This window comes from Rhinolophus sinicus, linkage group LG13, assembly GCF_036562045.2.
Source record: "Rhinolophus sinicus isolate RSC01 linkage group LG13, ASM3656204v1, whole genome shotgun sequence".
Lineage (NCBI taxonomy): Eukaryota > Metazoa > Chordata > Mammalia > Chiroptera > Rhinolophidae > Rhinolophus > Rhinolophus sinicus.
The window spans coordinates 21,482,247-21,493,870 of record NC_133762.1 but is presented as its reverse complement, the minus strand read 5'-3'; the positions used below and the strand labels follow the sequence as shown (position 1 = coordinate 21,493,870).

General features: G+C 49.2%; 1 protein-coding gene across 1 annotated transcript; it reads left to right on the top strand.

Annotated features, from left to right (window-relative positions):
• Positions 1-1,596: 1,596 nt before the first annotated feature.
• Positions 1,597-10,663, top strand: FAM210B (family with sequence similarity 210 member B). The gene is made up of 3 exons (XM_019726050.2): positions 1,597-1,860; positions 7,669-7,841; positions 8,060-10,663. The coding sequence occupies exons 1-3, from the start codon at positions 1,675-1,677 to the stop codon at positions 8,274-8,276; spliced, it is 576 nt and encodes a 191-aa protein (XP_019581609.2). The 5' UTR covers positions 1,597-1,674; the 3' UTR covers positions 8,277-10,663.
• The last annotated feature ends 961 nt before the right edge of the window (positions 10,664-11,624 follow it).

The window sequence follows — 11,624 nt, the reverse complement described above, 5'->3', positions numbered from 1 at the left end:
CAAAGCCATATGGCTTGGCCCCAACCCATAAAATGCCATTAGTCCCAACACATTGGACCAATCTTCCACCTTATTGGTAGAAACAAGAAGAGAAAACCCAGGAACCTGGGGCGGAAGGAATCAGAATTCCTCTTAACTAAGTCACGTTTTCTGAGCTCCTGCCATGCAAGTGCCAGGCATTCGGCTAAGCATTCTAAAGATGTCAACCAATTTAAGTCTCACACGAAACTAAAGTGTTTACTATCACTGTCCCCATTTCAGAGATGAGGATCGTGTATGAATGTAGAGCGTGAAGTGACTTGCCAGGTGCCACAGTTAGTAAGCAGCTGAGTCAGAATCAAATCCAGGTCTGTCTGCCTCCACGGCCCATGTTCTTAGCCATGATTCTTCCCCACATTGATGAAGAAAAGCAGAGATAAGGATCCAAAATCAGTCCACGTTCAAACAGGGACAGAGCTCTCACAGAGTGGGCCAGGAGGAGAAATGGGTCACTCTGAAGTGGGTGGCCGCAGCCACCACTGGTGACATTCTCCACCCCGGCCTAAGGGGTGGGGGAGTCCCATGTCCTGGGAATGCATGATCTTGAATTCTCCTTTTGTGTTTGTCATTTCGAGGATCAGGGCCCTGACCTATATTTCTTGTCTCCCTGTGTGTCCAGCACAGCACCAAACATGACTGGGATGTCGGATGAAGAATTGCTGAACAAATGAGCTAACGCATATATCTCCTTTTACAAGAGACTGTAGCTCTTGATTTCATGGATTCCAGTTCAGCAGTGGTCTGCAGGGGGTGCATTATGCCCCACAAGGCCATTTGTGTCAAGATGGAGGGAAGGGGGGTGGGGAGTGAAGACTTTGGGGCACTGATACCACGCCTGATGTGCACAGATAGGATTGCTCTCCATTTTTTTAAGAAGTCATACAAGCACGTATCCTTATTGCCATATTACAGAAAAAGAAAGCTGAGGTTCAGGGTGATTACATACCTTCCTTTAGGGCTACACAGCTAATTGTCACGAGCTCCAGAACTCAGCTCTGAACTGTTTGCCTCCAAAGACCCTGCCTCACAGAGGGAGGAGAATCAGTAGGCACTGAGTGAGGGAAGCAAACCACACAGATGCACTCGGTACCCAGTAAGCGTGTGTTGAATGAACCAGTAAATGAATGGATGAAACTGTTTGAAGGACAGGGTTACCAACAGGATCTGTTGCTGCAAGGTCACGTATAGTGGGGACTGGACAATTAAGATCAAGTTGTAACAGCAAAAACAAAAAGGAATCACCTACATATCCACTGTAATCTATATTTATGGAGGTTGCATGAATTCCAAGGCCATCCTCCCGGCCCACTCGGCCAGTGGTTCCAGCTCAGACCCTGCCCTCCCAGGACGCGGCTCGGGCTAAGGAGGGGTAGAGCCGGTGGGTGGAGTCAAGCATTGCGCACACATCTCCAGCCCCACCCATTCTGCGCTGGACTTCACCTCCGGCCTCGCCTACCTCACCCGCGCGGTACGGACTCCGGAGGGGCGGGGCCGGTGGGCGGGGCCGAGGAGGGCGCGCGCGCGGCTCTGGCCCCGCCCACGCCGCTCGGGGCTCGGGCTCCCGCGGGGCCCCGCCTACCCGCGCTTGCTCCCCCTCTTACCCTGTGCGCGAGACGCAGCGCCTCGCTGCGCACCATGGCCCGGCTGCTGGCGCTGCTGGGCCCGGCGGGCAAGGTGGGCGCCCGGGTCCGGCCTCGCGCCCCCTGGTTCCTGGGCGCCGCTGCCCCCTGCGCCCCGCCGCCCCTCTTCCTGCCGCTGCTCCGGCCGGGGCCAGAAGCCCGGCTCCTGGGCGCAACCCGCGGGGACTGCGGCGGCCGCCAGGTAAGCCTCCCCACCCCCACCCCGGACCCGATCCCGGTTCCACTTCGGCCAAATGAGAGAGTTGCACGCACAGCTGCTCGAGACCGAGCACCCCAGGGTCCCCAGCCCCCATATCTCTACAAGCCAAGGAAGCGATCCTTACAATTGACAGCCAGAGAAACTGAGTCTCAAGGAAGTATAGTGATCTGCCCAAGGTCAGTCTCCAGCTGGGGGAGCCCCAAATTCCCGAAGCGTCGGCGGTAACCGAGCGAGTTTTAAGTGGGACCTAGACTTGGTATTAACGCCGTCACTGGGCCATCCGAGTTGTTCCCTTTTGAAGTCATTGAAACCTCGTCCCTGGGCCAAGCGGAAAGGCTCCAGGGGGTGTCGCTGTCTCTAACAGCTCCCAGCATTTGCTGCTACTCCCTGTTTATCTAACCAAAAGAGCAGGCCTCCGTCAAACTTCAGCAAGACTCCCGCAAGAAACGCTGTGCTGTTTCGTTTCGGTTGCTGTCTGTGTCTGGTAAGCGAAGACAGGTTTCCATGCGGAATGGTAATACAGGCTTTCCTTGTAAAAAAAAATCGACTACAGTTGTTTTTTCTTCAAGTGGGTCCCCTTAAAAAAAAAAAAAAGAGGTAGGAAGTAGTGGAGTCTGGCAACATGGGACTCACACGGTGGGACACGCAGAACCTGGCCTCCTCCTGGGTCACTGCCTCAAGCTTTGCGCCCTGCAGTCCCTTTGCCTGGGTACCATCTGGCCCCTCCATCCATCCGCGGTGCGACCTCAGGCCAAGTGCAGAAGGCCTCTGAGCCTGTTGGCTGACCTTTCAGAGGTGCTGAAAATAGCACCCCACAACAAGAGTTTGGGGGACAGTTCCATGAACTGATGTAAGCCTGAGCATAGTGCCAGCCGAGCTCACACTTGAACAAACGTTCTGTGAGGATTTACAATCACAGAGCCACATGAGTTGTGCTTAGGTAGGTGGGTGGGATCCAAGTGGAATCAGAACCTAACTGGAAGTTAGGACAAAAGATAGTCATCTCCCTGAGGAAACAATTCCCCAGGGGTCCTGGGAGCAGGAGGATGGAGGTGTGGGCTTCGGCCAGAGTCCAGCACCACCCCTGCGGGCAGTTCCTGGCTGCCTGCAGGCGCCTCGCTGGGAGGAGGGAGTGCAGTGCCCAGCTGGAGTCTCCAAATAGGCCAGGCATTTAATTAAGTGCCCAGGAGACACATCCACCTCTGCCTTCAGTGGGGAGTCCCTGTTAGAGCCACAGGAGAAACCTGCCTTTTTCACTTAACCTGATTCGATGTCATGTCACCTGGCAGAGCAGCCCAGTCTGCCGACACTTACCACTTAGTGGAGGGAAATCTCAGGCACGGGACTTGCTCTCTCTCAGCCCCAGTGTCCTCATTCCATCATTTGTCATTCACATGTTGCCTTTTCAGGGACCCCTTCCCCGATGGCCTTTAGACTGACAACGTCCCTTCCCGCAGTCCTAGCTGTCTGCCTCCCCTCCTTGGTGTTTCTCAGTAGCACTTGTCACATCTAGCAGGCCCATCCTTTTCTGTTCATTGTCCTGCCCCTCCCACTAGACCATAAGCTCCCTGAGGGGGAGGTTTTGTCTGCTCTGTTCATCGCTCTGTGCCCCACATTCAGAGCAGACACTCGTGAATTAAGGGAGGAACAGAGCATAGTTGTTAAGTGCAGAGGCCTTGGGACCCGACTGTGGGTGTGGACCCCAACTTTCACAGGTGATCCCTATGTGGTCCCCAGGAAGTTACTCAACCTCTCTGAGCTTCCAGGATCCTCTTCTGTTGAGTGGGCATGACAGTAGTGCCAGTCTCACAAGGATGTTGAGGATTATATGAATTAATATTTTCAAAGTACTCAACAGTGCCTGGTACAAAGTAAATACATGATCGTGATTATTATTAATATTACTAATGGAATAAATGAACACAGGTGTCACTCCGAATAATGCGAGCAAGACCTTTGGTTCATTCCTCAAACCTTCCCGCCCCTTCTAACAGAGCCTTTTATACTTTTATAAATATTGGAGGTGGAGAGCGTTTGAGCTCTTGCTTCCGGTAATGTCATCCATTTGGCTCAAATAGATTCTTATAAAAATTCAATCAGTCAATCACTGAGTATTGGCGGGGGCATCAAACACACACACACGCAAGTATCTGAAAGTATTCTGAGTACAGACTCGGGTGGATGTATAATTTATATGCATCCAGGGCGGTGCCTAACATGGCAGGTACTAAGGGTTCACGAAGAAATGAATGTGTGAATAGTTGACATTCTTTGTACGTCACTCCCTCATAAATTCTTTTATTTTAGCTTCTTTCTTCTCCCCCAGGGCTAGGAAGAAAATGCATGACTCACAATGCTTAAAGATATTTGCTTTTATCAAGACAAAAGGACAAAACTGTCCAAGTAAGACGATTCTAACTCTTGCAAGTTAAAAACGAGCCTTGCTGCCAGCTAACAGGAAGTTGTCCATTGTGTCGGAATATTTTTGTCTCTTCCACTGTCTTGCAATAGATGCTGGTTGTTCTATAGCTGGAAGTCTGCTCCCTTTTTATTTCTTGTTTTTGGCCAAAAGGCCTTTTGCCAAAATAGGGGTTGTAAAGAAAAGGGCCCTTAACAGACACAGCTCTGCTCAGTCCTGTGAATAGACAGATGGAGCCAAGTGTCAAGGGTGGGAAATGAAAGGGGCTTTCACCCGGCACCAGCCTCACTCCGAATGTTGTTTGGCATTTGGAAGTGCACATTGTAGACCGCTCGTCCTATCAGGGCCGGCCGTCTGGCAGGTCTCCCATCTGTGGCACTTCCTCAGCGGCCAAAAGGCGGGTGTGGGCTTGTTTATCAGATGAGCAGCAATCCTGGCTGGTGGGTGGCAGAGACAGTCAAAGGCGTTGAGAACAAGGGAGGTCACATGTGCTGGCCAACCAAAAGGAGACCGATGACAATTTCCCTACTCCCCCCGCGCCCCCAGAGCCTTCACGTTCTGGGAACACCTTCCTGTAGGAATGGTCACGTCTTACAGGACTGCACGGGGAGTCTGCTGATGATTTGAGAGGTCCTGTGGCCTAGTGGTGACCAGCGCAGTAACCAGTCCAGGTGCTGCCAGCCCGCTCGTGGTTTCCCCCCAACCTCAGTCTCCTGTCCGTCAAAGAGGGAGACACAGGATGGCCACATTACAGGATGGCGACAAGGTTTCTGAAATGACACCTTTAACGGGCAAAGCCCAGCGCCTGGCTCAATAGAAAGCGCATCCTGAGGACACTGGTGGTTTTCCTAAACCTTTCAAAACACGTTCTGCTTTACTGCCTGTCAAAATCCAGTCCCTGGGATCCCGTAGCCCCTTGCTGGATTTCACTAGCCCTCCCCATTTTTTACGTGTTTGTTTCCATAAGTCTGAAAAAAACACGCAGGAGCCAAAGCTAAAGGCAGCGATGACGTACTGTTGTTCCCCACGCCTGTGGCCTTCGCACTTAATTCCCAGGCACCTGAGCAGCCTAGACTGAAACTGAGATTTAATTCCAAGGCCAAAGCGTCTGGGTGTTTGGGTTTGTTTGTGTTTGTTTTTTCCTTCACTTCCGACTACAGTTTGGGAACAAAAGAGATGTTCTTTCGATTGGGCGGTTAAAAAAGAAAGACTCTTTAAACTAATAAATCTGAGTTTCGCACAGGCTTTTGGAGAGGAAGAGCAAATGTGCAGCTGTTATGTGTGATTAACTCAAGAATGATTCTGGGCAGTGCACGGCCAGACCTCCTCCTGCAGCCTTGCTGAGTTTGGAGGCCACTGCTCTGTACAGTGCTGCTCTGGGCTCTGGTATCACTTCGTTTTCATTCCAGGGGTCCTGCCCCAACCTCCTGGGGATTCGGGGCTGTTGTCGTCCTCCCTCTTGCCTCTCAGGTGAGGCTCCACAGCAGCAAGCTCTAAAAGTACAAGGCAGACGCCATCCTGGGATTCTGCGAAGTCCATTAACTAGAGCTGACCCAGATACTATCTGCCGAGAAGAGATCTGAGGCCTGTCGCTAAAGAAATCTTTTGATAACAAAGGCGCTGTCCATGTCACCAAACTGAGGTTCGGCTGCTTGCCGCTGGTGAGCCAATGATCGAGAGACAAGGGTTGGTGGAAAGAAAAGTAGGTTTATTCAAAATGCCAGCATTCTGGGAAGATAGCGAATTCCTGTCTCAAAGGCCACCTTCCCTGTTCCTAGCCTGGTCAGGAGGCTTTATGGGTACACAAGAAGCAGCAGAACAAAGGAAAGGGGGAATTAGTTATGCGACTCTTGGTGTTGATACCTCCTGGGGTCTGATTTGTTCTGAGATGGTTATCTCGGACCCAATTGGAGGGGTGACTCATATGCCATCTGACTGGAAATTGCAGTCTGGTTGCTGGTGTCCAGATGGCGGAGGGCTAACTCAGTTTTTTTCAAGTCAAAGTTTTGCCTATTAACCAGATTAAGCAGGTAGGCGTGTAGCCTCGAGAAGACAGAGTCAGTGAAACAGGTAGGAGGAAAAGGAAAGAAAAAAAACCTAAATTGTTAGATTTTGAAAAGTACACCGTCACCCTTACATTCATACTGGGAAGGAGTTTTACATTTTGTTGTTGTTGTTTTTTTAACATCCCAGTGTTGTTGGATTTTCTTGTTTCTACCAAACAAACAAGCACTCCAGACCCTGTAGTGCTCAGTAGAAGTTAACGGACGCCACATGCAATGACCTGTTTCTGCACGAATCCAGGGCCAGTGTATTTATGGCCTGGAAATCGATCCTCCCTTGATCTGTTCAGATCCCAGGGGTAAATCTTGATTCCAGAAGTCAATATAGCGTAGCTTCTGCTCCATGTTGTTTTGTACCCGTGGTGCTTGTTTCGTAGCGTCTGGCATGATTGACATATGCTCAGATGACCTGCGTTCTAATCTTGTGACTTTAGGCCAGTTCCTCAGCCTCTCTAAGCCTGTGCTGCTCCTCTGTGAAGTGGAAAGAACAAGGGAACCTACCTACAGGTTATTAGGAGGAAAAGCAGATAGCAGATGGAGAGAAGCATCTAAGCACAGCCTGACTCAGAGAAATTGCTCAATAAAGGGTCATCGTTGTCCCCAAGTGTGAGCCCTCGGTTATTAGTTCCTCTTGCTGCTCTAATAGATCACTGCAAACCTAGTGGCTTAAAACAACATACATTAATAATTTTACAGTTGTGGAGGTCGGAAGCCTAAACTGGGTCTCACGGAGTTAAAGTCAAGGTGTCAGCAGGCGGGTTCCTTCTGGAGGTTCTGGGGGAGAATCCATTTCCTGTCTTTTCCAGCTTCCAGAGGCACCTGCATTCCTTGGCTCCTAGCCCTTCCTCCATCTTCATTGAAGCAACTACAAATCTCTGACTCTGCTTCTGTCTTCATATCTGCTTCTCTGAGCCTCCTGCCTCCCTCTTTTCCCTCATAAGGACCCTGGTAATTACATGGACCCCGCTGAGAAAATCCCGGGTGGTCTGCCCACCTCAAGGGCCTTCGCTTAGTCACATCTGCAGAATCCTTTTGCCATGTAAGGTGACACATTCACAGGATCTGGGGACTGGGACCTGGACATGTTTGGAGCTGTCATTCTGCCGATCAAACCCAGGCCCCTGCCTTTCATTGCTCTTAGGGGCTAAGTGGGCATGAGCTTCAGCTCTAGGAGTAAGAAAGAGGGTGCCTGAGCTGTCATTGGGTCAGAATGAGAGTAAAACACTGCGTTTGTGTGAAAGCTGGTGGAGACCACTCACGTCCTTGCTCCTGCCTGAGCGACTATCCCCTTCTTCCGTGTGTGCCCAGGACCCTGGCAAAATCACGGGGACAACAGACGGTAACATCAGCACAGAGGAGAAAAAGCAAAGCAAGTCGCAGCAGCTGAAAAAGATTTTTCAAGAATATGGGGCAGTCGGCGTGTCGCTGCACATCGGGATCTCGTTAGTCTCCCTGGGCATATTCTACATGGTCGTTTCGAGGTAAGATGGTTGAGAGGAACAAACGTGTGGGTTTTACTGGCATGTGAGAGTCTCTGTGAATAAGCGCGTTCTGCCCTGAGACGTTTTATTCATCTACCTACTGTCACCACATTGAAAAAATAATACTGTAGCTCTCAGCGCCACACCGATGTCTTAATTTCACCCCTTGCTGTCATAATCTTCTTTTTCTTTTTTCTTTTGGTCTCGTTCCCCTCCAGTGGCGTGGACATGTCTGCCATCCTGCTGAAGCTCGGATTTAAAGAGTCACTGGTGCAATCCAAAGTGGCCGCGGGCACAAGCACCTTTGTGGTGGCCTACGCCATCCACAAGCTGTTCGCACCAGTGAGAATCAGTATTACCTTAGTTTCCGTGCCCTTGATTGTCAGGTATTTTCGGAAAGTGGGATTTTTTAAACCTCCAGCTGCCAAGCCTTAACGAACTCTTCAGTGGTGGGCCTGAAAAACTCTTTTAACTTACAGATTTTATATTGGTTTTAGGGGTGTAGTGGTCTTGTTTGGGGGGGGTGCAAAGGGCAGGGGCTAATCGCTACGTTCTCATCGATAAGTTTTACTTTTGCTAGCAAAATTCAGGTTTTTGAGTAATTATAATTTTTTTGCTTTATAAATTTTTAGTGCTAGTCATCATAGGGCTTGTATCCATAATTTAAAATGTCAGCAAAACATCACAAATGAGTTGTCGTCTCAGACAAAACTGTTGGTTTATGAAATGTTCCTTGTGGAAGATCATTGGTGAGGGTCTTTCTGCAAAAGCCCCAGGGGTTCATTTTTTCTCAAATTCTTAAAGGACAGCGATTCATTAAGCTAATTTTAAAATTCTCTTTCCTCCAATATTTGTTGTCAGGCTGCCTGTGGTTTAATATCCAATATTCTGCAAAACAGCCGCCAGCGCTGCAATTAATGAAGCAGAATTTAAGGCTTAACAATATGTAATCAGGATCTAAATTAGAATCAACAACACCGTCACGTTCATTATACGTGTTTTGGGGAAACAGAAATAAGTATCTCTGGTGTATTTCATTGGTCGCAAAACCCCTTAAAACTGGGCGTGATGGGGCCTGCCTCAGGTGGGTTTCCTCAAATTTCATCACAGTAGGTCAGGGTCGTTTGTCTCTGGAGGTGAAATATGGAAACTTGTCCAACAGTAATGGCTTCACTTGGTTCCTGACGCCAGTGTCCTAAGAGGAATTTGGATACTGCACAGGGAAAGCTAAGACGATCTTTGCCTAACCCCCGCTCTCTAACTTGAGACATTCCAGAACTACTGTCACAATGTTTACATTGTTTTGCTACTTCTATTTTTCAACTGAGTTACAATTATGTACAATAAAAACAAGATTTTGGGGCCGGCCCGGTGGCTCAGGCGGTTAGAGCTCCATGCGCCTAACTCCGAAGGCTGCCGGTTCAATTCCCACATGGGCCAGTGGGCTCTCAACCACAAGGTTACCAGTTCAATTCCTCAAGTCCCGCAAGGGATGGTGGGCAGTGCCCCCTGCAACTAGCAATGGCAACTGGACCTGGAGCTGAGCTGCGCCCTCCACAACTAAGACTGAAAGGTCAACAACTTGAAGCTGAATGGCACCCTCCACAACTAAGATTGAAAGGACAACAACTTGACTTGGAAAAAATGTCCTGGAAGTGCACACTGTCCCCCAATAAAGTCCTGTTCCCCTTCCCCCTATAAAATCTTAAAAAAAAAAAAAAAAAGCAAGATTTTGAATCCCTTTCTGAAAAGGAAAATCAGTAGCACTTGCTGTCAGTGGAAGACAGCTGTGACCTGGGGACAGAGGGGAATGAACCCCCTTGGATTGTTCCTGTGGGACTCGGCATCGTTTCATGCTGCCCTCTACCCTGGGAACCCCCGTTTAACAAGTTCTGCCCTGCTGCCCTGGTCAAGGGCGTTAGTAGCATTTATCTTTCTGGCTCTCAGTGTTTTTTGGTTTTGGTTTTTTAGTTTGTTTAATTACATTTAGGTCAATCAGAAAACCTAAGGAACTATAAACTGATGGTCCTGGCTGTACGATCTGGCTGTTGACAGTTCCCTAGTAAGCTTAGTAACCCACATCACTTTTTATTAAAAAAAAAACACTCTTTGTGGAACAGATTTTTCCACTGCAACATCTCTCAAGTGGATCTGTACTTTTTCTCCTTGTAAATCAATTAGCCCATTGCCAAAAGGTCTGACCAGTGTCAAGTTGGACCTGCCTCTAGGATGTAAGCCCAGGGGTATCCACACAGCTGAGCGGGATGCCCGATCCTAGTGTGGTCCTTCCCCACGTGGACCAGACCAGCACCTTCATCTCGTCTTGTCCTCGTTTAAACTGTTGGCTTCGGGCTCCTAACCCCCTTCCGTACCGTCTCCCCACCATCCCCACCAGACACCCCCAGTAATGCCTATGCAGAAAAAGCTGACAGTGACTCCTACAGGTTTAAGGGCTGAACTCTTACACTTGGACTCTGTTTGGAGACGTGGGAGTGGACTAGAAGGGCAAGCAATAAAACTATCCCACCAAATAGCCATAGCATTCTCCTCTAAGCCCCAACTGGACTCTCCTGCAGCCCGCCGTCAAAACAGGACACCTGGAGGGGAGGAGGAAACCAAAGGATCAGGGGACAAGAGCATTGTGCCAATTCGCCAGCACGTGTACAAATTGCTTGTATTTACACTGTTTCTATGGAAGTGGGGGAATAAAATGGATGATCTATTTTAGAAATGTAAGCCACTGTTCACCTCTAATTTTTTTATCTGACAATGAGCAACTTAAATTCTGTGAAACAAATAAACGTCTTTGTAAAGTGGAAGAACTTTTTATTTGTCTTCTGATGAGGAAGCAGCCCTGTGTGTGACTAGTTCCTTAATGTGCCTGTACAACGAGCTGTTTTCTTTGCTGGCGTGGGATTCTGTTTGGGGAAGTGACACTTCGGTAGCACTGGTATTGTCACGTCATAGTAACTATAGCTGGGGTGGATGGGACATGAAATAGTACTACTTTGGGAAGGTGAAAGTTGGGTCAGCTCAAGGCTTTGGGAACCAAAAACAGCTCCTTTGTCCCCAGTGGGCTAACGACACTGCAGCTTTATTCAGTTGTTTTGCAGTTTCCCTACTGCATCGCCTTTGACACGGGAATTGATGTTGGCCACTTTCTTATATTTAGGGCATTTCTGATATTTAGTCCCTTGCATTGGAAGTCGGCCAATGCATTTCTCTACTAGGTCTCAGTGTTCCCTTCATCACTGTCAAGTTCACCATCTTTGTTTGATGACATTGGCAGCTAGAAACAAATTGTAACTTTGCACATCAGCAACAGAGAACATGAGACCAAAAGTGGGCTGGACCTGCTTCTCATGGTACCTACTCATTTCCAGGCCACTAGTGAACAGGTGGTGAATAGTCACCCATGTACTCCAGATAGATGTGTTTGTGTATTTTACACACATGGCGTAACTCCACTGTAATAAGCCCCTCCCCCCACCTCGCCCAGATATCCCATGGAGCCAAGTGACCAGAGGGGCAAAGAAGACCCTATCGGCTGTTGAAGGGGCTTCCACTTTCATCAGCCACAACACAGGCCGCACCCAGATCCCTAGTTCGGGGAGGAATGAGGTGTTCTGGTTAAGCAAACAGTCCTTCACGGGAGAATTAAGACAAAAGCCACACTTGGAAAATCAGTTTGCAAAGAACTAGTTGACCCCACATATGAGACCATGGTCAGAGCCCCGAGCTGGTCAGGTGGGGATGTGGACGGCCGACGACTCCTCCCCTTGT